The sequence below is a fragment of the Mesoplodon bidens genome (genome assembly GCF_964165515.1).
Source record: "Mesoplodon bidens genome assembly, chromosome: 16".
NCBI lineage: Eukaryota > Metazoa > Chordata > Mammalia > Artiodactyla > Ziphiidae > Mesoplodon > Mesoplodon bidens.
The window spans coordinates 77,187,687-77,213,499 of NC_138173.1; the positions used below are offsets into that span (position 1 = coordinate 77,187,687).

The window sequence follows — 25,813 nt, forward strand, 5'->3', positions numbered from 1 at the left end:
CAGGCACAGGGGTGGGTCACACAGCCGTAGGAGGGCTGTGGAGAGGCCCAGAATGGGGAGAAGGGCACTGGCCACTGGTGCAGGAGCAGCACCATGAGATGCCGGCCAAGTCTGAGGCTGGGGGCCTGGCAGAGTGCTGCTCACTGAATGCGCCCACCCGCAGGGCCCAAAGCAGGACAGGAGCCAGAGGGCTGGAATCTCAGTCTTTATTGGCTGCAAAGCTTGACACGCTCAGGCCAGTGCCAGGGCTCAGATCTTGTTGAAAGCAGCAATGTCAACGCTCTGCACCTGTGGAGAGGGAGGCTGGTAGTCACACGGGGCCCTGCGTCCCAAGGGCCCAAGCGCCAGAGGCTCACTTGGGACACCCACGCCCCGCCCTGTGTGGGCCCCTCACTCACGTGCTCCTCAAACTTGGTGATCTCCTCTTCCAGCAGGTCCGTGCCCACCTTGTCGTCCTCCACTACACACTGGATCTGCAGCTTGTGGATGCCGTAGCCCACGGGCACCAGCTTGGAGCACCCCCAGGTCAGCCCATCCAGCTGGATGGAGCGCACGCAGGCCTCCAGCTGGGCCATGTCCGTCTCGTCATCCCACTGGGGAGGAGAGGGGAGGAGGGCTGGGTCAGAGCCCGCTCCCACCGAGAACACAGTGTGAGTTTCCTCCTGCCCTGCCCGGCGCCGATCCCTCCAGGACCCCAGGGCACCGGGAGGGGAGGGTCAGAGGCGAGCCACTCACAGGCTTGACGTCCAGGAGGATGGAGGACTTGGCCACCAGGGCGGGCTTGGCGGCCTTCTTCTCGGCGTACTGCCGCAGCCGCTCCTCCCGCAGCCGGGCCGCCTCCTCGTCCGCCTCCTCGTCGCTGCCGAAGAGGTCAATGTCGTCGTCCTCGTCGTCCTCTGTGGCGGTGGCCACCTTCCTGGTGGGGGGCTCCACTTGGCGCATGGGAGACACGTGCTGCCACACGAGAGGGGAGACTGGGGCCCATGCTGCCAGGACCCCAGGCCTCTAGCCCTCCACTGCTGCCTGGGCCACGGCCCACGTGGGGGCCATGAGGGCCTCCTGCTCCTCAGTGCCAGGTGTGGGTCCCAGGAGGGGGAAGGGCCCTCACCTGGGTCTGCGGAGCTGTGGCCCGGTGGGCGGGCGAGCTCTTCTCTAGCGTGCTCAGCCGGGCCTCCAGCTGGGAGACTGCCTGCTGCAGATCCTGCACCACTGCAGGGGGCAAAGGGGATGCTGGTCAGGCAGCAAGGGCTGGGGTGGGGCCCCCCGCCCATCAGGCCCAGGGCCTCACCCCCTCGCAGGCTCTGGTTCTCCACTTCCAGGCTGGCAATCCGGATGACCAGCTCACTGTGGTCTCCACTGGGCCCGCTGGACGCCCCAGGGCCTGAGCTCTGCAAGGCAGGGGGAGAGGAAGGGCTCATACGCTAGCCCGCTCCTTGGGGTCCTCCCCGTTCACAGCCATTCTGAAGCAGAGCCCTAAGCTGGATGAGAAGCCCACCAAGCCCCACGGGGTCCGCCGGCCATGCTCCACCCAGGCAAGGGGAGAGGAAGCGCTGCAAGCCTGAGGCCACAGTGGCATCCTCAGCCAAGCACCTGACAGGAGCCCAGGGCGGCCCTAACGTGGAGGCGGCGCAGAGCTGAGCCATGGCTGCCACTGCCTGGTGGGCGGGAGGCAGCAAAGGACTCACAGCTCCAGAGGCAGCCAGACCCAGGGCCTCAGGAAGACCGGGCAACACAGCCTTGAGCTGGAAACAGGAGGGGACAGCAGTGGAGGAGCCCACTGGGGGCAGGAGGAAGGAGCACGCCAGTGCAGGGGGCAGCCACCCCACAGCAGCCAGGGCCACACACCTGCCTGCCTTTGAAAGTTCTGGGTGACCCAGGGACCCTGGCCTGGCCACCAGCCTCCTCTGGTTCCTCCCTGACCGGGAGCCCCCATCATCTGACCCAGGCAGCACTGCCCAGGGAGCTCACCCACAGGACGCCACAGCTCAGGCCCAAGTTACACCCCAGGGGCCCCCATGCAGGCCATTCAGTACCCCCTACACCCCAATGCAGTGGCTCCAAGGAGGGTACACAGTGCACCTGGCCCTTTCCAGATGGCTGCTGCCCTCCTCCAATGTCCAGTCAAGATAAAGACCTGGGGCCTGGGGCCCACCCACCAAGCAGCCATAGGGAAGCCATAGGGGTGGCCTCCTCCCCTGGTCTGCACACCCCCAGGGCACTACCAAGGGGAAGGTCTCCAGAGAGGACAGGCTGACACACATGCCTGGCTCCCTGCCCGGGGACCAATGGGCAGTGCTAAGCTGACACCGTCCTTCTAGACCCACCAACTCCCACTACACAGAACTCCCAGCCGAGCTGGCCAAGTGGCACTGCATGGCTGGGGAAGGAGTACTGACCAGCCCACAGGACCAGAGTGGGCTCTGCTCATGCCACCGCCCTCCTCAGATCAACCCAAGCGTCCACCCCCAACCTCCTACCCTGGTTAGTAAATGGCAGCCCTGTCCACCCACAGCTGACCACCCCTGCCGAGTCTCAGCCACCACCACCTGGCACGTGACCTCCTCTCCAACCTACTTCCCACGGCTCAGCTCCCAGGACCATTCCCACTACAAAGGTCCATCGGCTTCCGTGGCACAGGGATGAAATCCAGGACCAGCTGTTCCCCACGAAGCCCTGCCAGCCCCCGCCAAACTGCACTCTCAGGCCCCACCCCCTCTCAGCAGGCTTCCCCAAGGTCTCTCCCGGTGGATCTGTGCCCGCTAAGCAAATGAACCAGGTCCCGGTGCCTCAAGGCAGGCTGGAGCCTCAAGCCTTTGCCCTGCTGTGCCTGCTGCCTGGCCCCGGGGACCTCCCGACACAGCCCCGGCAACACCACCAAGTGAGGACCAACTGTGGATGGGTCCCGAGGATGCAGCCTCTGGGCGGATGAGGCCCCACCTGCTGCAAGGCCAAGAGGAAGTGGCAGGGGAGAGACCAGGCTGTTGGGGGCCATGGGGTCACCACCGCTCAGCCCAGAAAGCACCAGGCCACTCCATGGTGTCTAGGCCCTGGGCCCACCCTGCCCATCCGGACTGAGAAGGAAGCCAGGGCGCTCAGCGAGGCAGGCCCAGGCCACCCAGTCCAGTCCGAGCTCACAACAGCAGGCCGCAGGCAGCCACCTGGTGGCCTCGGGGGCAGTGCCATACCAAGGTTCCGAATCCAGAACCCTCCATCCCGGCCCCCAGCCCCGTGCCTGGCACCACGTGCAGTCCCCAGGAACCTCTGGAATCCCAGCGTCTGCTGAGCCCCACTCTACCCAAATCCAAGCATGGGGCTGGGCCACAGCACCCTCCCCGGGTCCGCTGGCAGCTGAATGATGTTCCTCTGAAGTTCACATGTAAGACCCTGCCGCCAGGGCCTCAAAGTGGGAGATTATTTGAAGATGGGGTCTTCACAGTGGTAATCAGTCACAGTGACGTCATTAGGGTGGTCCTAATCCAATGACCGGTGTCCTCATGTGAAAACATTTGGACACAGTAAACACAGGAAGAAAATGGCCATCTACCAAAGAGGAACCGACGCCACCCACACCCTGATCCTGGACTTTGAACCTCCTGATCATCAAAAGATAAATTTCTGTTGTTTCCGTCACCTGGTCTGTGCTGCTTCATTATTACAGCAGCCTAAGCAGACCAGTCCCCGAGCCCTAACAGCTGCCCAGGTGAATGCCCTGAAGACCAGGACCCTGAAGCTGACCCCAACAGCCACGGCCCTGAGGCCCAGTGGGGTAAGAGTTCTAACAGCCTAAGAATCTCCAGGGCCACAGCCCCAGAGCTGCTGAGCCCCTGGCTGCAGCCTTCTGAGCACTGGAGCCCGACATGCCTGGCCTGAGTACAAAGACCTTGCACCACCTCGATCCTGTGGCTGCCTGGCCTGAACTTGCTCAGGCAAGCAGAGGGTGGCGGGTGGGATTGGGGGCTAATGGGCAGAAGGCAAGGCAGGAGCATGTGGGGGCCAAGTATAAAGCAGGGCCTGCTGGGCAGACAGTGGTGGCACCGCTTCCTGAGGGACATCCACCCAGGGCTGCCCAGCTGATGGCCAGGAGCCAGTATATCCGAGCCAGCTGTGGCAGGCAGAAAGTTCCCAAATACGTCCCCAAACCCTGTAAAGAGATGACCTCACGTGGCAAAAGGGACTTTGCAGATGTGATGAGATTGAGGATCTGGATGTGGGGAGGTTACCCTGGATTATCCAGGTGGGCCCAGTGTCATCGCAAAGGTCCACATAAGAGAGAAGCAGGAGAGAAAGAAATGTGACAGGAAGAGATGTCAAAGCTCATGACGCTGCTGGCTAGAAGCCATAGGCCGAGGAATGGGGGCAGCTTTCTGAAAGGTGGAAAAGGCAAGAACATGGATTCTCTCCTGGAGTCACACAGCTCTGCTGACACGTGGCCCTCAAGGCTGCGACACCACTCTGTAGCCCAGACAATCTGAGAAGGAAGGTGGAGCAGCAGGGCTGCCGCCCCGAGGGACACACTCCCCGGCCAGGCCGGGGACACACTGGACATGACCATTTCCATCTCCTGATCTCATGTGGGACCTGGAGCCCGAGCTGGGCTGCAGGGCCCCTCTCTGGGCCTCAAATTCAAGATGGTGGTGACTCTATGACTTGGACTCAGCACACCCTGTGAACCCATCTTTCCGAGGAGGGCCACGCCTAAGAGGGAAGGCAGGAAGCACGGCACGCGCCAGCCCCTCGCACACCCGGAGCAGGGAGCGAGCAAGAGCGAAGAGGCCTCAGGCCTGGTACCACAGGAGCAGCCGTGCCAAGGCGGGGAGTCCCGGGTGACCGCCAGCAAGCTCAGCAAGGACGCGAGAGGAAGGATGTCTCCTCTGGCTGTGTGGGAACACAGCGCTGCACGCCGCACCCTGACTTTGCTCCAAAGGGGCAACGTCATCAGCAGTACCGGGGGAAATGCCAGGCATGCCGTTTGGCATGAGGGCGGTACTCACTCCGGCCAGGGACTTCTGGATGTTTTCTCTGGCTCTCGCGATGTCACGGAGGATCACGCTGGCGCCATTCTCCTGTAGATGGTGCAGAAAGAACAACTCTTTAATCAAAAAAATAAATAAATAAATAAAAAGGCAGCCTCGTGTGGAGAGAGCAGGAAAGCCCTGCACAAAACAAAAGCTCACGGGGCTGAGGACGGAAGAGGATGGAGTCCTGAGGCCCTGACGACAGGGCCTGAGGTGCACGCGGCCTGCAAGCCCAGCCGGGCCACATGTCACAGGTCCTGATGGGCACTTAGAGATGCTGGGAGTGCCCTGCCCACATGAGACACAAGAGCAGCTCCAGCTCCTCGGGAGCCAGCCAGCCGCCCTCTGGAGAACCAACCCCAGCACCTGCAGCAGGGCCACCCGGGCCCAATGTGCCGTGTCCCACTGTGCTGGCACAGACACCCCGAGACCCCAAGCGCAGCAGCCCCTACCTGGCGTGAGCCACCGGCCACAGGCCCGTTCATCTGCTCGTAGAATTTCCTTTCTGCGTCGTCATACTTGAACTTGTCAAACCAGATCTTCTCGTGCACTAGAAAGTTTGTGGCCATTTTTCTGTTGAGGCGGGAGAAGAGACTAAGACAGCCTGGCCAGGAGGAGGGGCACCTCTTCGCAGACCCCAGAGCTGGCTTGCACAGGCGCCCCTTCCGACAGCCCGGACCCAAGGGTGCAGGGCAGGCCGTCCCGGTCCTTGGGTCACAGGGCTCCAGGCCCCCGGGCGGAGCACCAGAGGCGCTCAGCACGGACCACGAGCCTGCGAGCCCCTCCCCCGCCCCACGCGGGCTTCCTTCAGCGCTAAGGCGGGTGGTCCCCAGGCCGGTCCCCAAGACCAGCGGCTCTCAAAGCATGGCCAGGAACCTCTGGGGGTCCCCAAGGTCCTCCCTTTTCCAATCACACAACTGTTCAAGGCTGGATGTGTCGGACAATATACACCAACAGGTAACGCACAAGGAGGCTTAAGAATCCGCTGCCTCCTGTTAAGCCAGACACAAGATTTGCAAAAATGTAAAACAAGGCCACTTAGTTCACTGAACTTTTTTGTTACAGGAAAGTTATTTCTTGCATAAATGTCATTAACGTGTAACCACCTTGTTATTATTTTTCAACAAATAAGTGCTTCTGCAGTTAATTACTAATATAGGAAAAACTAACGGACTAGACAAAAGCTCTTTTAGCATCACAAGACCAGCAAGTTTGAGAACTGCTGCTCTAGACCGGGGCGTCTAGGCCAACTCCGGCCTGTGAACCACATCCTGCCACTGTGTGTTTTTTGCAAATTGCTGAATTGGCACATCTGCAGTCTGCTGCTTTCCCACCGCTCGGCAAGGCGGGGGAGCTGCCACGGACCTGGGCCCAGAGCCCGAACTCTCACAGATGACAAAGTCTGCTGACTCAGGACCGCCCTGTCCCTCACCAAGTGCAACAGAAAAGGACTCACAACCTCACCACCTCTCTTTGCTGAGGATCCCAGGCCATCACTGGACCTTGCCAAGTGTCCCCCCGTGACAAGGGAGATTGAGCCCCGTGACCCTCCTCCACCCCACCTCGAAGAGGCATCACTGAACAGTTTCAGTTCCACACCACCCCGCACGCACACGTACTGCCTGACGGGGAACACCCCCACCCCCGGCGGTGGGCCCCACGCCCCGCCCCTCGCACCAAGGCCAGGATCCCGTCAGAGGAGCACATCCAACCCCACCGAGGAGCCAAGGGGCTCCTGCCGGGAGTCTGGGGTCCAGGGAGGCCCCTCCACGTCCCCTCTGGCCCCGCGCCTCTCCCCACTGGGGGGCCCCCAGTCTGCCCTGAGTCCAACCGTCTCTGCCCGCCTGCCTGAGCCCAGTGGGCTAAGGGATCCCTTCAATGGCCAGGCTCTGGCCTCCAGCGACCAGTTGGCACCGCATAAAACCGCTCTGGGGGCCGAACCCCTGGGTCCACAGGCTGAAGGCAAGTTGGCCTCATCCAGTGGGTGTCTTCCAGACTCAGGCCGCTGGACCGGCCGCGTGCTAGAGCACCTGAGACGCTCACCTCACCTCAGGTGGTTCTGGACAAGGAGATGGGGGAGACAGCGGGACGGGTAGGCAAGCGGCCCAGCGGGGCAGCGGGGCTTGGGGGCCGGGAGCCTTCATCGCTCCCGTCCCATGAGGGTCAGGGGAGAAGCTAGAAGTTGCCTGGCCAAAGGGGAAACCCTGCGCAAGACAGATTCAGGCCCACGTGGACCCATTCCCTCCCCCACCTTGGTGGGGGTGACCCCCGAGGCTGCGATGCCCCCGGGGCAGATAGCTATCCCTGCCCGACCGGCTCCAGCATCCAACTCAGCCGGTCCAGGAGTCTTGGGGGGGGGGGGCAGGGAGGGGAGCGCGCCGGCCACCCAGCCCGGCCCCGGGAAGCCCAGGCACCCGCCCGGCACGTTTTCCCTACTTGGGTCTCAGGCTGGACATGGAAGGGCCAGACCGGGCGCTGGGTCGGTGAACCAGGGACGGAGCTTCGAGGCGCCAGGCCATGCGCAGGGCCTCGGCGGCGTGGTGGCGGCACTCTGCGCTGTCGTAGGCCGGCTTGCTGAGCCAGGGGGCCTCGGCGTCCTTGTGCAGGAAGTACCGGTAGGGCAGGGCAGAGGGGGCCTCCCCGTCCACCCGCCGCGGCCCGAGCCGCCGGCTTCCCATGGTGCTGCGGCCCCGCCGGTCTCTGCGGCCGCGCCGGGCGCCCTCAGCCTGACCGGCTCGCTCCTGAAGGCGCCCTTTCCCAGCGGGGTGGCCGTCAAACAGGGCCTCATAGAAGACCCTCTCGGCCGCGTCGTAGCGGGGCTTCTCCAGCCACACCTCCCGCACCAGCGCCTGCAGGCTGCCCAGTGGGGGCTGGCCGTTGGCTGTTGGGCTGGGCTGGCGGATGAGGCGCAAGTCGGGGGCGGCCGCCCACTGGCCCGTGTCAGGAGCCCCCTGCCCGCCGCTCCCCTCCGCGGCCAGCAGCAAGGCCTGAGACCACTCCACGAACACCCGCTCAGCCTGGTCAAAGGAAGACTTGTTGACCCAGACGCCCCAGGTCACGTGGTGGCAGGCCACCTGGCTTCCGTGGGCGCAGAGGGCCCCAGGGGCCAGGGCGGGGGGCCGGGCTGCCTGGGCGGCTACATCTGCCAGCCTCTGGCGGTATGAGCTCTCCGCCTGGTCGAAAAGCGGCTTGTCCAGCCAAACGTGGTCGGCTGAGAGGCCCACGAGGGCCAGGTCCGCCTGGCTGAGCCAGCCCTTCGGGGAGCGCTTCCTCGGCTTCTGCAACGGCTTCTTCCCGTTGTGGCTCTTCCCCGGCTCGCTGCTGCCGTTGCCGTTGGGGGCGTCCGCCTCCTCGGCCTCATCCTCCCGGCCCGGCCCGTTTACTGCCAGTGCCTCGGCCGGAGGCTGCTGGGCGGCGGCTCTCATGGCCTCGTGCTCGTAGAAGCGCCGCTCGGCTTCCCCATACTTCTGCTTGTCCTCCCAGACCGTCTCCAGGGCACAGGAGGCCTTCCCGCTCCTCATCTTCCACGCAGCGTTAAAAAGCAAGCACAAAGGGCAGTTGCAACACCGCGGGCGGTGGGCAGACGGCACCCCCGCCCCTCCCTGCTCGGCCGCCGGATGGGGTGCCCCGGGGCAGCATGCACGGGGAGCTGGGGAAGCAATAAACACACACGAGCACATAACGCATGGTGTGCCTGCGCGTGTGTATCCTCCTAACTGCAAAACTTGTCTTTTCTCATGCAACATGCACCCAGGCTCTCCAAGGGGGCCCAGAGAACACTTTCCAAACCTCTTTGGCTACAGAAACCTCTTCGGTGAACCCCAAGAACAGCTGCCAAATAAACACAGGACGCACTCAACTAATTCAACTTTTACGTCAACAGCAAATGAGTTTTAGGACAAGTATGTCCCGTCAAACATTAGAGACTCACTTACTCTGAAAAGTTAGTCGCTGTTCATCTGAAACTTTAACTGGATGTCCGGTGTTTTTGCTAAGCCTGGCCGCCTCCCTGAGGCACTCGGGCTTCTGTTTTATAGAAATGCACTTGGTGGTCTCAGAGGATGGCCCTGCTCCTGGCACACTCTGCCTGATCTGAGTCCCCCACCTGCACGGCCACACCGCCATCCTGAGCAGTGCACGTTCCAAGGGAAGCTGGAAGATCTTAGCCAAGGGGCACCTGGGAGCAGAGGGTGGAGCACCCATGCCTGCGAGGCCACATCAGGGGAGATGCCAGGGAGTGTCTAAAAGGGAACGAACCCAGTGGCTCTGGCAGTTAAGAATCAGGTTCCTTGGTCAGCGGCCGATGCCTCCTGACCAGGAGACAATCAACTCACACCCGTGGATGCACCTAAAGGGACCACGTGGGCACCTCCGAGTCCTGTCCTAGGACGCGGGATCCTCCCCGGATTCCAGCGCCTTTTGGTTGTAAAGGGCTCCGCACACCTGCCACCGTGGCTACTGGATAAGCCTCTGTCCAGAAGCCTGAGCTCAGAGTAGCCCTCGTCACCTGCTGCCCCCGTGCAAGACTGAGGGCTGCTGGGCCACAAGGCGTGCGCAAACAGCCACGAGGCGATGGCCTCGGCCCTGCCGCTGGCACAGGGCCCCCCATTCTGCTCCCGGGCATGGTGCTCTGTAAAGGCTAGCCCCCTTGCTGGGCAGCCCAGAATTCTACAGCGGACCCTATTCAGCAGAGCCAAGGGGCCAGGGCCACCGCAGCCTCCGGCTAGAAGCAGCTCAAGCCCAGAAAGCCCTGGAGGCCAGCCTGCTCTTAGGTGCACCTAGGGGTCCCCGAGCTCAACCTGGCTGGCCTGTTCTAGAGGACAGCCTTAACTGGCACTGGGACTCCTCCCCTCAGACCCTACTCTGGACCCTGTGCCCGCCCAGAAGCAGAAGCACCAGGCCGACTGGCCTGGGGCTGAACAGCTTGCCCTCAGGATGGCCCCAGTGTCTCCTGCTGCTGCGAGGTCACCTGCTGGGCCCTCACCCCAGGACAGGAGGCCCCCAGAGGGGACAGACTTTCACCCCGGGACAGCAAACCCTTCCTGTCACTCACCGCAGGGTCTACAGCCCCCCGACCAAAACCAAAACCCAATTCTAATCGCCCCGGGACGTGTGGGCCAAGTCCCGACCGACCTGGGACTTCAGGGAGACTCTCCTTGGTGCTCTGAGGGGCTCGCCGGGGTCTCTCACGGCACCCGATGCAGGGGCGGAGGCCCAGGCTCAGAGAGGTCCCTGGCCGCCCCCTCGAGCCTCCCTCCCCGGGCCAGTAGCACTTATCAAGACCAGACTGACTGCAGAGGCACTGCTCGGGGGCGGGAGCCCATGCCCAGGAGGCGGGACATTGTAACATCACCCACCGTAATAACCGAGGGCTGCAGGCCTACCAGGCTGGGCTTGTCTGCCCTCTGACCTCTCCGGCGGACCCTCACCAAAGCAGCGCAGCGCGGGTTAGGGCTGCTCTGGCCCCTTCAGCCCTGCCCACCAGGCTGACCCCCCCCCCCCACCCCGGTGCAGAAGCCCTACATGAACCTAGTGGCCTAAACGCTGTCCTCGGCTCCTGACATCAGACCAGGCTCTGCTCAGAGCTCTAAGGGTCACAGTTCGGGGGAAGGGAGGCCCCTTCTCAAGATGCCCGTGAGCAAGGGACAGGGCCTGAGACCAGGGGCTGGCCGGGGCGGCGGCACCCTGCCCTGCCCACAGGTGTGGAAGGTGCACGCCAGTCCTGACCTGCTCACGGGGTGCCCACCCTACTGCCGAGGCCGGCAGCCTGGCCCCAGAGGTGTCAGGACTCGCCGGGCGTGGTGAGGGCTGGGCGGGGCGTCCCCTGGCTCGGGTGAAGGGGACACAGGAGCCTGGGACGGGCAGGTACTTACTTGCGCTTTGATCTCCTAGGACAGCGTGAAGAAAAAGCAGCAAAGTTAGAGGCAGGCAGACAGGGTGGCCCGAGCAGGCTGGGGGGCCTTCTCAGAGGCTGCTCGGTGAGGCGGCGTGGAGGCGAGTTTGGTGGGGAACAAAGGCGAGCACCGGAGCAAAGACCCACCACCAAAACCCCAGGGGGCGGCCGAGTCCGCGCTCAGGGCGGCGCTGCTCCTTCATCACTCGAAATGGGCAGACCCTGGGGTCCCTGTTAGCTGGAGCCAGGCAGCCCTGGGAGGCCCCACCTGAGCTCCTCGCTGAGCTGAGCCAACTCGGGGAGGTGAGCCAGCACCTCGAGTGCCGGGCTGCCCACGGGGATCAGGGCTGGGTGGGCTCCCCCTAGCCCTGCACTGCCACTGGGTCCAGACCGCTGGACCAGGTGTAAGACGACAAGGACCTGGCTGAAGGTCTTGGCGGCCACCCAGCCCCAGTGCCCACGCCGGACAGGGCCTCTCCCTCAGCAGGGCCACTATGGGGGCGAGAGGCCAGGTGGGCAGGATGCGCCGTCCCCGCAACCGGCACCAAAGGGTGCACAAGAGGACAGACGGGGTGCCTGGCCCTGAATCCACAAGAGGTGGCAACCAGGAGCTGAGGGCCCAGTGAGCCCTGCCACCTGCGCCCCTGGCCTCCCCCGTCTACCCCACACCGCAGCCAGCGTGCCAGCATCAAGCCCCCCCGGACGGGGCGCACGAGGTGTCCTGCGGGGCAGACGGAGAGGCCAGCAGGCAGGAGGCAGGCGTGCACGGAGGCCCCAGGCAGGCTCTCCGCAGACACCCACCGTAGGGGCTTCTTAGCAGGTGAGGTTCCCAGAGGGGACGTGTGGCAAGGCTCTGGCGGGAAGAGGGCTCCCCAGAGACACCGCACAGGAGCGCTGTCACCTGGGGAGGCGACCACAGACAGCTGAGGGCTGCCTGGTAAAGCCAGTGCCAGGATGGGGCCAAGAGCACCCACAGGGCTGCTGGAGGCTGAGGCCCCAGGACAGCCGGCACAGCCCCCAACGTCACAGGCGGGGGCCCACCTCTGTTTCTGTGCGTTCCGCCAGCCCTGAACGCGGCGCCGAATGCTCCCGGGCTCCTCGGGGCCCATCTCTCCCAGTAGAAGAACCACTCTGAGTCTGAACACTTGCCTGCGAGGACGCCACCAGGGCAGCTCAGAGCTCTCGGCTAGGGCCGGGCGTCCTCTCCCGCGCCTCCTCCCGCCGGCAACAGTGGGGCACGGGGAGCAAGCCAGGACGCAGAGGACGCGGTCCCACCCTGGACTCCTCACCTGCAGGGCCAGCCGCCTGCCACTAAGGACCAGCCCTGGGGCATAAAGCATGTCAAGACCGCTCCCATAAGAGGGGGCACTGAGGCGTGGGAGGCCCTGGAGGGATCAGGGCCCACCCAGCCACCAGGATCTGGGGCGAAGGCAGCGAGCGGCTCTTCCTCTGCAACTCCCCCAGCCCAGCGCCCTGCGAATCAGCACTCCTGGCCATGCTGAGGGACTCTGGGGGCTGCGGAGTCCTTCTCAGCCTCTGCCCAGCTGGGAGGGCAGTTCCTGCAGTGCCAGTACAGGGAACCCGGCAGCAGTCCTTGACCAGGATACTCCTGGCTGGAGGGTCCTGAAGGTGAGGACATGGCCTGGCAGAGCCGTGCCCACCCATCTGCCAAGAGGTCCCCTTGAGGCTGGGTGAATGGGGAAGGTTTCTGGGAGGGGTGAGGGTTGCCCCCTCCCCCGGCTCCGTCCTCCACACCTCGTTCTCATCCTCCCAACAGTCTCAGGTAACCAGGTGCCCACATGACCCCATCGCAGTCACACACACGCAGGGGCTCCCAGGTCATCCACCCAGAGGTCAAAGCTCTCTGCCTTCCTTCCACAGGAAGTGGGAATCGGTGTGCGGTGTGGGGACACAGGGCCCCTGGCTGGCGTGGCCTGGACTGGTGCTGCACAACAGAGCGTCCATGCGTGCAGCGTCCCAGAGAACGGGGCAAGCACTCACCCTGCTTCAGCCGACGCGAACGAGCCGGGAGTGGGGCAACTGCACGGCAGTGCTGCCCTCTGCTCTCCTTTAGAGGCGAACTCCACAGCCCCGAATGCCGACTCAGAAGCTTTCCCACCTGACTCCTGGACAGTCCGGCCCCACTCAAAAATGCCAACCTGTCCTGCTGGCATGGAGGGGGGCCCCTGCACCCCAAGACTCAGGACTCACACTGCGGCTGCCCAAGTCACCCCACCTGAGGCCCAGCCAGCTGCATGACATTTGTGCTACAATGCCATGGCCGTTGGTTCTATTTCTATCCCAGTCTGTGGTGCCCTGGTCTATCTACCCTGACCGCCAGATGCCTGTGCCCCCTTCCCGAGGGCGGCTCCAGCACTGCATGTGCCTCAACCATTCTGAGTACACTTGACACCTCACACAGCTGGGAGACAGGAGTGCGGTAAACTGAGGCTCCGGGTCGGTGAGGTGAGAATCTGGGACTCCCTGTCTTATTCTGATGCCTGTACTTCACACAAATGTCACACTGCCCCCCACTTCGAATTCACACATGCCATCGTAAAACAGGGACACGGGGCCAGGGCTCATGCCAGCATTTCCTGCCTGCAGCTCTTGAAAAGCTGACACCAGAGCACGATGCACTAGAGACGTTCTTTGGGTCCGCCTATTTAGGATCACCTTCAAGAAACCTTCATTCACAAAAACACTGGTCAAGCATGTTTGCCCCCCAGGCTCCTCTAGGGGAAGGCACAGCAGCCGCGCTCCAAGGTGAGGAGATGAAGAGCTGCAGGGCACCCCGGCACTGGCACAGGGCCCAGGCCTGACTGCCCCGCAGAGATGGCACAGGGCACCTGCTCCTCGGAGTCTGTGTGCCAAGCTTTCTCAGGGAACACCTTCGTCTGGAGCTGAGCATGGGGGGTGAGGCTCAACCCACTTATGGTTGAGGGTTCCCTAGGAGCTAGGGGTGTCAGAGCTGCTTCTGAGGCAAGACCGGGTGCTTCCCCGACCCCGGCCAGGCCTACTCCCTCACCAGTTACTTGCCAGGGTCAATCCGCTCTCATGACAAGCAGGGACACCCCAAAGTTCAGCCACACAAACAGCTCTCTTGCTCCAGGGTGGCCCTTCACTCTGCAAACCCTGCCGTGCTGGTCCCCGCCCCATTCCACCCCCTTGGCTCCAGGACAAGCCTTTCCCTTCTTCGTTCCACTGAAAGTGCCCACTTTTCAGGAAAGTATCCTGCTCCCCTTCAGAGACTGGCTTCGACATCACCTCCTGCCCGGATCACCTTATCCAAATCCAGACCCTCCATCCCTCTCAGAGAACGCTGTATTTCAGTCACCCATCAATCACATCCTTATTCTTCCCCGAGTTCATGAGCTCTCTAGGTTCCACGAAGACTGGGTCCGTGCCTGTCCCCCAAGCCCAGAGCCGACGTAAAGTAGGTGCTCCAAAAATGTCGACAACGAAAGGGGGGGACTACAGGCCCGGGTCACAGGTGGGCAGACATCCTTGTCACCCACCGGGGCGGGGGCCAGCGCGGCCCCGAAATTCCCGCAGCCGCCCTCCCGCCGGGGCAGCCGCAGGGGTCCGGCCGGCACGTGGCCCGCGGGCTCCGCCCCTCTGCGCGGCCGCGAGCCTGCACCCAGCCCTGCGCCCCGGAGCCGGCCTGCCGGCGGCTCTCCGACCAAATCCCCGCCGGCGCAGCGCGGGCCGTCCCTTCCCCGGGCCCCGGGGCCTGGCGGCGCAACTCTCGGTACTCACACGCCAGCCAAGGACGCGGCGACCAACGAGGAGGGGTCGGCGGCGCGCGACGGCAAAGAAAAGGGAGGGCTGCGCTGGCCGCGCACGGGAAATGAAGCAGCGGGCTCTACCACGCGCCGGGACGCGGGGGACGCGGTCCGCACTCACGGCCCGCTGCGCTGCCTGGGCCCTCCGCGCGACGCTCCCCGCGGGTGCGAAGACAGAAGACAGTGGGAGACCCCCGCGGGGCTCGCCCTTTCCCGGAAGAGCTGGAGCAACCCGCCGGGCACAGCGCCGCCGGCTCCCGCCCCCCTCCGCTGCAGCTCAGGTGGACTCGGCGGGCCCGGGCGGGGCAGACCGGCCGGCACGTGCCGGGTGACGTGAGGCGCGGGGTGGGGCCGCGCGGGGCCAAGGCGCCTGCGCGCGCCGAGCGGGCGAGACAAAGGGGAGGGCCCGGCCGGTCCCGCCCCCAGCGCCCGCCCAGCGCGGCCGGCCGGGCGGGCGTATGGCCCCGGTTCCCGCGCCCCCCGCTGCCGCCGCAGCCGCAGCAGCAACCATGTACCCCGCGGGACTCCCGGCCGGCTCGGCCCCGCGCCGTGGCCGCCGCCCGCCGCCCGGGCGCCTCGCGCAGTCGCCGCGGCCCCCTGCGCCCGCCCCGGTCCCCGCTGCGCGGCCGCCGCCCCCCGCGCCCGGGCCGGGGCCCCGCGTGGCTGTGAAGATGGCCTTCCGCAAGGCCTACTCCATCAAGGACAAACTGCAGGCCATCGAGCGCGTCAAGGGCGGCGAGCGGCAGGCCAGCGTGTGCCGCGACTTCGGCGTGCCCGGCGGCACGCTGCGCGGCTGGCTCAAGGACGAGCCCAAGCTGCGCTGGTTCCTGGAGCAGCTGGGCGGCGAGGTGGGTACGCAGCGCAAGAAGATGCGGCTAGCCAACGAGGAGGAGATCGACCGCGCCGTCTACTCGTGGTTCCTGGCGTTGCGCCAGCACGGCGTGCCGCTGTCGGGGCCGCTCATCCAAGCGCAGGCCGAGGCCTTCGCGCGCCAGATCTACGGGCCCGAGTGCACCTTCAAGGCCAGCCACGGCTGGTTCTGGCGCTGGCAGAAGCGCCACGGCATCTCCAGCCAGCGCATCTACGGCGAGGCCGAGCCCCCGGCCGCCGGCCCAGCGCCTGGCCTGCCGGTCAAGCAGGAGCCCGCGCAGCTCACCCGCACCGGCCCCCTGCCCGACCGCGCCCTGAATTCCCCTGTCCCCGCCGAGGGCGGCTACGGCGACGAGCAGATCTACAACGCCAACGTCACCGGCCTCTACTGGAAGCTGCTTCCGGAGCAGGCCGCGCCCCTGGGCGCGGGGGGCTGCGGCCGTCGCTGGCGGGGCGACCGGGTGACGGTGCTGCTGGCCGCCAACCTGACCGGCAGCCACAAGCTGAAACCGCTGGTCATCGGGCAGTTACCGGACCCACCCAGCCTGCGCCACCACAACCAGGACAAGTTCCCCGCCTCCTACCGCTACAGCCCCGACGCCTGGCTCAGCCGCCCGCTGCTGCGCGGCTGGTTCTTCGAGGAGTTCGTCCCGGGCGTCAGGCGCTACCTGCGCCGCAGTTGCCTGCAGCAGAAGGCTGTGCTGCTGGTGGCCCACCCGCCCTGCCCCAGCCCTGCGGCCAGGATGCCCACCCTGGAGGAGAGCGAGGAGACCCCCAGGAGGTGCCGGCCTGAGCCCCTGGGCCCTCCGGAGGAGCTGCAGACCCCCGACGGGGCGGTGCGGGTGCTGTTCCTGTCCAAGGGCAGCAGCCGGGCGCACATCCCGGCCCCACTGGAGCAGGGAGTGGTGGCCGCCTTCAAGCAGCTGTACAAGCGGGAGCTGCTGCGGCTGGCCGTGTCCTGCGCCGGGGGGTCCCCGCTGGACTTCATGCGCAGCTTCATGCTCAAGGACATGCTCTACCTGGCCGGCCTCTCCTGGGACCTGGTGCAGGCAGGCAGCATCGAGCGCTGCTGGCTGCTGGGCTTGCGGGCTGCCTTTGAGCCCCGGCCGGCGGAGGAGTGCGCTGGGCAGCCAGCTGGCCAGGCCGAGGAGGCCGCGGAGCGCAGCAGGGTGCTTAGCGACCTCACGCACCTGGCAGCCCTGGCCTACAAGCGGCTGGCGCCCGAGGAGGTGGCCGAGTGGCTGCACCTGGACGATGATGGGGGGCTGCCCGACGGCTGCAGAGAGGACCCAGGCCCCAGCCGGCCTCCCGTGCTGGTCCCTGGGGCCCCTCCACCCCCAGCCTGCCTGCCCTCTGTCGCGGCGGGAGGAGAGGAGGAGGAGGAGGCCGCCGTGCCCTCCGCTGGGGAGGCCGTGCGGGGCCTGGAGACAGCTCTGCGATGGCTGGAGAGCCGGGACCCCCGGGAGGTAGGGCCGCTGAAGCTGGTGCAGCTTCGCTCACTGATCAGCATGGCCCGGAGGCTGGGGGGCATCGGGCCCTCTCCTGCAGTCCCTGATGATGGGGTGTGACCAGGCCAGCCCGAGCAGCCCCCAGTGGCCTTTCTCCTGCAGCACTGGAGGGCATACACACAGCCTCCCCATCTCTCCTCCCCTCCCCTGGGGTGGCCTCACCCCCGGCTCGGGGTTGCAGGGATCCCAGCCCAGCCTGGCTCAGAGGAGCTCTGTTGGTGAAGGGCCGTCCCCTCCACTGGTGCCCGCGTTTCATGCGGGGACAGAACAGAGGTCGCGGGCGCCTGCTCCCTCTTCCTGGGCAGGCGCACACGTGGGGTCTGCGGTCTTCGCCAGGTGCCCTCCCATGCAGGCCTGGCACACACACCACAGCACGTATCAGAGAGCAGGTAGGTGGCTGTGCTCCCACCCTGGCCCCTGTGGGGCTGAGGCCTCCAGCCATGTTCCTGTCCACACCGCCCAGCACTTGTACCGGACGAGGGCCCGGCGCTCCCATCCCTCCCGACCACAGCCACGCTGTTGGTCGTATCAGTGGGAAGCACACCACTCGTTTTGTTTTTAGTGCATTAAGTCTGTTTTCAACAGATACTCTTCAGGGACCCGGGGTGGAGGGCTCCGTGGGCTGGGAAGGGAGGATGGTGCCCGGCACTCAGGGGCTTCCCAAGGTTCTGGATGCCGCGAGGGCTGTAGGTTTGTGTTCCACTCGGATTTTTAACTTTCCTTAAGAAAACACTCCGAACAGCTCTCTTGTTCTGTGGGGTTGGCGAGCACTAGACCTGGGCCCTGGTGACAGACCAATGGCCGGGCCAGCGCCCTGTGCCCCCGCCAGCCACAGTCCACTTTGTCCAGCCCCAGGGCCCAGAGCCATGCCGTTTCCCCGGAGCAGCCCTGTGGCACTGACGGCCATGCCAGGACAACCCTCAGTGCCTTAGCTCCCCTCCAAGGCTCCCCTGTCCAGCCTGCCCTCAGGCTTTTCCCCCCGCTCCTGGCACTGCCCAGGGCGTGGCTGAGGAGCTGCTTCCCATGGCCCCATCAATTAGGCTCCTAGATGGCACATTTTGTAAGGAGAAGGCAAGGGCTCTGTAACCGTCCAGCTCTAGATTCAGGATCCTGCTGGTGGCCTGAGGCCGAGAGATACCTGCCCAGGCCTCCCAGAGGCTGCCCTGCAGAGATACCCAGAACCCTTGTGAGGGGCAGTGGGGCCGGATCTGAGGTGCTGCCTTTCTCAGCGCTCTGCCCTCATCCTCACCTGCCCCATCCTCCTGGTGGTCTGAGACTGCAGAGGCCACAGACAGGTGCTGTGTTTGCGGGACGGGAGGGCTGTGCACGGCGGTAGGACGGCTGGGCGCCCCCAGAGCAAGGACATAAACTGTTCCTTGGAACCACCCCCAGTCAAAAAAAAGAACAAAAAAACCCTCAAAACAACATATGTATGTGTATGTCAAATCTGAAAGCTGAGGGACAGTATGTAGGATTTGGGAACAAGAGAAGGGAGGCTTGGCTAGCCAGGCCCGGGCAGCAGCCTCCAGCCGCACCTGCTGGGGCCTACCTGGCACCCCCACTTCCATCTGTGTCAAGCCTGCACACCTGCAGGAGCCTCTGGCGGTCTACGCTGGCCCTGGGTCTAACCAAGCAGCTGCACGGGGCTTCAGGCTGTCTTGTATGTTACACCACCTGCCTCTCCAGCTGGTGGCGACCCAGGGACCCAGGCCGGGAGCTTCTGGTCACGATGCTGCCTGCCCGGCCTGCCTATAGGGGCTTGTGGAGAGACAGACCTCAGAGCCCAGGTGGGCACTGGGCGAGGGTGGCCTCTGGTAGCATCATCAGCGCTGCCCCTTTTGCCAAGTTTCCTGTCTCAGCCTTTAATCCTCTTGTACCCCGGAGCCTGGGCAGGGGGACTGCAGTTGGTATTGAGAACCGGCTATCAGGACAGGACCTCCCACTTACTCTCATGTGGCGCCAGCCTCGTCCCCTCTGGGGAATCAAGGCTGCACCCCAGGAGGTGGCTCTGGCCGGTCCCCACGGCCCTGGATGGGCAGCACGGGAACGAGGCATAGCGCATGCTGGCCTGGGGCCTTGAAGAGTTAGGGGGCCCGTCAAGGGTGGGTCTGGGAGCCGCTTCGCTTTGCTGGGCTGGGGACTACCTCACCCAAGGGCCTCCGAAATTGTCCTCTCTAGAATGGGGGCACTGGTGCCACCAGGCCCTGCACATGAAGAGGGCGGCTCTGGCCCCAAATGCAGCCCCAGCAATGATCCTTGTGACCCCGGGCCCCATCGCAGCTCTGGCACGAGGTCACCCACCTCCCTGGGCTCACCTCAGTGTGAACCACAGGGCAGAGGCTTCCTGGGGGAGACTCCAGTTCGTCTCTGCAGGAGAATGGGTGAAGTGGCCTCACTGCCGCTGGGCCCGGGGCATCTAAGCAGCTCCCTGGTTTGTGCTAAGGAGAGTAAGGCTGTTGATGGCACCGAGGGAGGGGTCTTAGTTGCTGCTTGAATTCCTTCAGCAGCCACACCTGCAGAGCGCTGGGCACCACGCTGGAGACTGGGTTTCTTGCCCTCAAGGATTACACGTCTCTTGTGAGGGTGTGGGACCCCTGTGGCCTGGGAAGTGCTCAGGGACACAGCCACCACGCTCTCCCCATCCTGTTCATAGCCCTCTGACAAATCCCCAAGGCGGTAAAGGTCACTGATTCCAAAAACCAGCCCCAGGTCAGTCACTGTCAGGGCTGGCCCCGTGGGCTTGGTGGTAGGCACAGCAGGAAAGCACCGCAGGTGGAAAGGTGAGCTTGTGGCTTCTGCTGAAACCAGCCCACCTGGGGGGTTGGGAGGGCAAGACCAGGCTGCAGCATCAGAGGGAACCCGTGTGAGGCCAAACTTGCCCGAGGGGCCTCACGCTTGGGAATGAGCCCCCAGGTGACAGCTGGACCGAAGATGGAGCACTGGAGCGTGGGGTGAGAGGAAGGGGGTGCCCTCCAGCAGGGGCTCGGGCCTCCTGGGACCCCCAGCCTGCTGGCCCAAGAGCTGGTCAGGATCACCAGGGGAGCCCCGGGGGCAAGGGTGCTGAAGTGGGCTGTGGGTGCTTGTCCTGTCGAGGGACCCTTTCACAGCCAACCTCACTGACAGCAGCGGTCACCGGCCAGATGGGCCCAGTGCGCTTTATAATAAAGGCTGGATATGCCAACGTCACATGATCCCTGTTCTAGTCTTATTTTTGTAACTCTGTCTAGTGCTTGGATCCAGAACACCTGATTTAAAAAAGTGGGGAGGGTACAGAAAAGGGACAACATTGATGAAAAAAGCTCACATCCACCAGCTTCTGAGAAAAGTAATTTCAGCTTTGCAGTATAAGGTGAAAAGACTTGGCCAGCCAGTGCCAAGGGTACGGGCAGTGCCAATCTTGGGTCAGGTCCTCTTCAACCCTAACCCTAACCCTTACCCTAACCCTAACCCAAACGTAACCCGTACCCTAACCCTAACCCGTTGTCGTACCCTAAACCGTACCCATGCCCTAACCCATACGCTAACACTAACCCGTACCTCCACCCATCCTCCCTTTCCTGTCACGCGCCATCACCAGCTGGGTTCACCAGGCACCTCACATTCAGGAGGTGACCGCCTAAGGGCAGGGCTGGGCAGAGGTGCATCTTCCACTCCCCAAGCCGAGCCCAGCCTGGTCCTCAGGAATTCTGTTGGAAGATACATGGCGGGGACCCATGGACGTACAGCTGAGGGTGAGGTTAGAGTGCCGGGCGGGGGGAGGGGACCCTACCCTTGCAGAGCTCTCGGGTGATGGGAAACCCTGTCCCCAGACCACCTGCACCCACAGCTCCGAGTCTGAGCCCAGTATCCCGGGCCTTGGCTGAGATGTGCTTCCAGGGACTTGCAATTTGGTTTTACCAGCCTCCAATTAAATATTGGTTGCTCCATGTTATAGGACAGCATCTTTATTCCCAATTCAAAAGTGAAAAAAAAGGTGCTGAAATGGACTCGGGCTGAGCCTTCTAGCAGGTGGAAGGGCCAAGGTCGCTGGCTGAGGGCCAGCCGCCCATGAAGGCTGGAGTGGTGGGGGGCTCAGGGCTGTGCGGGAGTGAGGGGCAGGCTGCCATGTAAGCCCTGTTCACAGACGGGGATCACTTTGCCGCAAGCCTCACAGCTGGCGGGTGGACGGAAGGGGCTCCAGCACTAGGGCCCGTGTGGGGTGGGGAGGCCCCTGTGAGCCTTGGGCTGCAGGTAGCCTGCCCCGCACCCAGAGGCCCCTCATCCTTGCTTAGGGCCCCAAGTTGCTGGCTTTCGTGGCCTGTTGGTCCTTTCACAGACATGCTAAGAACCAAATCCTGCAGTCAGAGGCCAGGCCATGGGACTCTCCAGGACTCTTGACCCAGGGAAGGGTCATCAGGACCAGCTCCACCTGCCACTTGCCACAAGCTCAGGGTCTGGAGAGGGGCCCACACCCCGCTGTGTTCCCCGCTGGCCAGGAACTGTCCTCCACGCATCCTCCCAGAACTCAAGCAGCTCCTCCACTGGCCTGCAGGCTGGAGAGAACCTGAGTCCTTGGGAAGGGGCTGGGGGGGGTGGCCACGGCCTGCACCCAGTGCCTGTGCCCTACTTCCTGCTGAGTTCCCGGGCCCGGCAGGTGGCAGCCTCCACGGAGCTCATGGCCGCCGCCCGCAGCCCGCCCTGCTCCAGCGCGTGGAGCCCATAGATAGTGGTGCCGCCCGGCGTGCACACGTCAGTCCGCAGCTGAGCCGGGTGCTGCCCCTTCTGCAGAAGCATCTTGGCTGTGCCCTGGGGACAGTGGCACTGGGGTGACTCGGGGGAGGCCAGCAGCCCCTCCTCAGCTCAGCCCCACCCCCGTCCCCACCGCCCCGTCTCAGCCCAGGCTGCTCAGGCCTGCCGTCTCCCTTCCCACAGCCCCCTCCCCTTCCACACACTCCCCCAGGACCGGGCAGCAGGGTCTCACCAGCAGGGTCTGGGCGGCAATGCGGTGGGCCAGGCCACTGGGCATGCCCATCTTGATGGCTCCTTCAGCCAAGGCCTCCAAGAAGGCGCACACCTGTAGCAGCGGGGGGCGGGGACAAAACCAGCACTCCCCTGGACACAGAACCCAGCCTGGAAAAGGCTGGGTACCCTCAGGAACAAGGTCCGGCACACCAGCCACCAGAGCCGAGGCCAGAGCCCAGGCGTCTGCCAAGGGGCCAGCCTCAAAGGCCCAGGAAGGCACAGATATGGGGTGGGTGGCGCACACGGGGAGCTGGGGACCCAGCCGGGGAGCCGTGGGGTCAGGGGCTGTCGGGGGGGGCTCCACAAGGCCCCACTTTGCCGAGGGAGGGCCGGCCTGTGAGGGCAGGGGCTGGGGTGCGGGGACCAGACCACACTCACAAAGGCTACACCGCTGCCGCTGAGGCCAGTGTGGACGTCCACCTGGGCCTCGGGCACCTCCTCGCACTGCCCGCAGGCCTCCAGCAGGGTCCGCAGGAGCCCGGCCTCGCCGCTCCCAGCATGGCGGCCCCGCGCCATCACCATGGCCCCCTCCTGGACCACGCAGGGCAGGTTGGGCGAGACCCGCAGCACTCGTGCCACCGGGGGCAGCAGCTGGCGGGAGAGAGGCTGCGATCAGGGCAGCTGTGGGATCCGGCTGCCGGGCAGGCACATGCCGGGCCAGCACAGGCTCCCCGCTATTTCCCGGGCGTGGAGCCCTAACCCCAGGTGGGAGGAGCCCTAACCCCAGCCCCCTAGTTACCTGGCCGCCTGTGCAGGCCGGCTGAGAGGCTGTCTGCCCCCCAACCCACCCATCCTGGTTTCTGGAAGGGCTGGACCCAGGTTGCAGCCGGTCTGGGATGGCAGGGGTGGGAGGCCAGCAGAGCCCACCCTGGGGTCAGAGCCTCAGCCCCCACTGCACCTCGACAGGCCATTCACCTCCTCCAGGGTGCTCAGGGAGACCCCGGCAGCCACGGACACCAAGATGTGCTCAGCGGTGACCACAGGAGCCACCTCCACCAGGACAGCTGGCAAGATGTGGGGCTTGGTGGCAAAGAAGACGAGGGAGCAGCTCTGCAGCACCTCCAGGTTGGAGTGGGTGGTCTGGCAGCCCAGGGCCTGCGGCAGGGTTGCCGGGACCAGGCCCACGTCAGCGGGCATGCTCCCAGACCACGGCCCTCCCTGCCGGAGCCCACCCTGCAACCCCACGGGCCCCCCATTGCAAACGGCCCCAAACCTAATGCCCATCATGCGCCCAAACCACCCGTTCTCGCTCAGGATCCAACCTCAGATGGCCCTGATGTCAGCACCTCCTCGAGCCCTCTGATCCCAGTGAGTGCCCGTGATATTCCTGCCCGTCCAGCATGCACATGCACACGCACACGCACACGCACACACACACACCCCTTTACCCCACCCTGGCCCTCCACAACCTTGACTTTCCTTCTGGCCTTTGACCTCCCCTTCCCCAGCCCAGCCCAGCCCGTCTCAAAACTTTAGTTAAGTAAGCAGCACTTCCCTGGCCCCAAGGAGCCAAGAGCCATCTGAGCCCTGGGAAGCCTCCACTCAGAGGAGCTGCCCGGCTCACCCGGAAGCGGCAGAGGTTCCTGTCCGTCGGCGCGCTGGCCAGCACGTGCTGAGCTTCCACTTTTCCTGGAAGGAAAGGCAAAGGCGAGTAGGGGGTGTCAGTGAGGATGTGGCGCGGTTAGAAGCCAGCCTGGCGGCCCCTTACAGCACGTCTCTGAGGCTCAGCCACACCTGGGCCACGCTGAGCCTCTCCAAGAAGCCAGGTGCTTGGCGGGGCCGCTCCACTCGGCTGGGACCATGCGACCAGCTTCACTTGATTCTACTCAGCAGTCATCGCTGCCCACCTGCTGCTGCTGCTGAGTCCAGACGCCCTGCCGGACACAGGGGCCAGGAGCTTGCCTTGTCCCTTGAGGACACAGATCCCAGGGATCCCTGCCTCTGGGAACGGGAAGGCTGCGGAGGGGGTATGGTGGGTAGGGAGGCTGGGGTTGGGGATGAGCTTCCTCCGGAGGGGGGCGCATCTGTACGGGGACATCCAAGCAGAAGCTCAGTGCCCGTTTGGCAGAAATCCTCTACAGATCAGATTTCTGTAAGGTCTAACAGGAAGGCAGAAGTGCACCCCACGGCCTGAAGAGACGGTGGCAGCACTGTGAGACTCTGTGCAGCCGGGGAGGCAGGTGATACTCCAGGATTTACAGGTAAAACACCTGAGACTTGCAGTAAACTGTTTTCTGATGATTTTGACCTTTCTAGACCTTGACATGTGGCTGAAGCAGAAAACCAGTCCATATCTACATATAAAGGTTTCTAAATACTGTGGAGTATGATTAGGACAGCATCTCCGTCCCTGCTATAAGTGGTGCTCGACCGAGGATGATTTTGCCCCCCACCCCTCGCTGGGGACATTGACAGTGTCTGGAGACATTTTGGCTGTCAAAACTGGGGGTGTCACTGACATCTAGTGGGGAGAAGTCAGGCAATGGGCTAAACAGACTACAATGTTAAGAATGGAGAATGATGTGGCCCCAAATGTGCACAGTGCCGGACACCAGGGGTGCAGCCGGCGAACAAACAGAAAGAAGAGTCGGAGGCTCAGAGCGGTCAGGCAGCTCGACCGAGGCACGAGGTTAGGAAGTCGGCAGGAGATCCCGCGCTCTAAGCTAGGGCTGTCCAAGAGAAGTATCGCTCGAGCCACACACGTAACTTTACATTTTCTAGTAGTCTTATTAAACAAGTAGGAAGAAACGGGTGAATTGCAGTACATTTTACTTAACTCAGTGTAGCCAATATGTTACCCTTCCAACACCTAATCAATACTAAAAGTTACTAAGATACGTTATTTTTTGTTTGGATGCTAAATCTTCCAAATTCGGCGTATATTTTATTCTGTGCACTCACAGCTCATCTCAACTCGGACGTGGGGACGGCCGGCGCTGAGCCTCTCCACCACATCCCCTCCAGCCGCGCTCCCAGAGGAAGCAGAGACCGGAGGGACAGGGTCCGCGTGCCGCCCTGGCCCACGCCCGCCGGCCAGCTCCACCCTGGGGCCCCTGCGCGGAGGGCCCCGAGCTGCCCGGGGCTCCGCGGGGCAGGTGAGCTACGGAGAGGTAAGCCCGTCCCTCCCACACAGGCCGGTGTCGGACGCCCGCTAGCCCGCGGGACCGGGACCCCACGCGCCCCACCTGCTTGGATGAGGCCCTGCGCGATGGCCTCCGCCATGCGGCCCGCGCCCACGAAGCCCACGCGCCTCGCGTCAGACTCCGCCGCCATCGCCGCCGCCATATCGCCACCGCGCCACGCCCCGCCCCGCCCGCGCCCTCAGCGCCGCCAATGGGCTACACCGCCCAACACCTGCCCTCGTCCATTGGCTGCCGAGACCTCACGCTCCGGCCCCTCCCGCGGGCTCCACGCTCTATCGCTCGCTACCAATTGGTCCCGCCCCTTCGCAGCTCATTGGCCGGAGAGATCTAGGGCGAGGAGGGGCGGGCCACGGCGCGGGGCGCCGGGCGGGCGGCCAGAATACTGTATTGGGGTCTGTCCCGATGTGTGAAATTTCCCAAAGGGCAACTTGAGCTGGTCATTTAAAGGCGAAGGTTAGGAAAGGGTGGGGGCTCCTCTGGTCTTGTCCCAGAGGTGGGTGCCTCAGGCCTGTTTCTCTGGGTCGGAACAGAGTGCTCTTGGAGCCTGCAGTGGACTTGGGTGTGGAGGACAGGGTTGCCTGGTCAGGGCTTGTGGTCA

General features: G+C 64.2%; 3 protein-coding genes across 4 annotated transcripts; 1 reads left to right on the forward strand and 2 right to left on the reverse strand.

The window, feature by feature from the left end:
• Positions 1-192: 192 nt before the first annotated feature.
• On the reverse strand, positions 193-14,951 carry EEF1D (eukaryotic translation elongation factor 1 delta; the record flags this gene model as incomplete). 2 transcript variants are annotated; one of them, XM_081258269.1, is made up of 8 exons in its annotated part: positions 193-288; positions 399-593; positions 736-954; positions 1,109-1,209; positions 1,289-1,388; positions 4,992-5,063; positions 5,468-5,588; positions 14,668-14,951. In XM_081258269.1, 7 exons carry the CDS (start codon positions 5,582-5,584, stop codon positions 250-252), a joined length of 843 nt encoding a protein of 280 aa, XP_081114395.1. In that variant the 3' UTR covers positions 193-249. The 2 variants fall into 2 exon arrangements, with proteins under 2 accessions (XP_081114395.1, XP_081114394.1); XM_081258268.1 differs by lacking the exon at positions 14,668-14,951 and adding an exon at positions 7,452-8,536.
• Positions 14,952-15,151: 200 nt separating this feature from the next.
• TIGD5 (tigger transposable element derived 5) lies at positions 15,152-17,131 on the forward strand (the record flags this gene model as incomplete). Its single annotated transcript, XM_081258428.1, has 1 exon — positions 15,152-17,131. The coding sequence occupies one exon, from the start codon at positions 15,152-15,154 to the stop codon at positions 17,129-17,131; it is 1,980 nt and encodes a 659-aa protein (XP_081114554.1).
• A 3,401-nt stretch (positions 17,132-20,532) lies between these two features.
• PYCR3 (pyrroline-5-carboxylate reductase 3) lies at positions 20,533-25,637 on the reverse strand. The gene is made up of 6 exons (XM_081258602.1): positions 25,258-25,637; positions 23,637-23,701; positions 22,988-23,167; positions 22,451-22,663; positions 22,032-22,124; positions 20,533-21,856 (listed from the first exon to the last, which is right to left on the reverse strand). The coding sequence occupies exons 1-6, from the start codon at positions 25,355-25,357 to the stop codon at positions 21,674-21,676; spliced, it is 834 nt and encodes a 277-aa protein (XP_081114728.1). The 5' UTR covers positions 25,358-25,637; the 3' UTR covers positions 20,533-21,673.
• Positions 25,638-25,813: the final 176 nt, after the last annotated feature.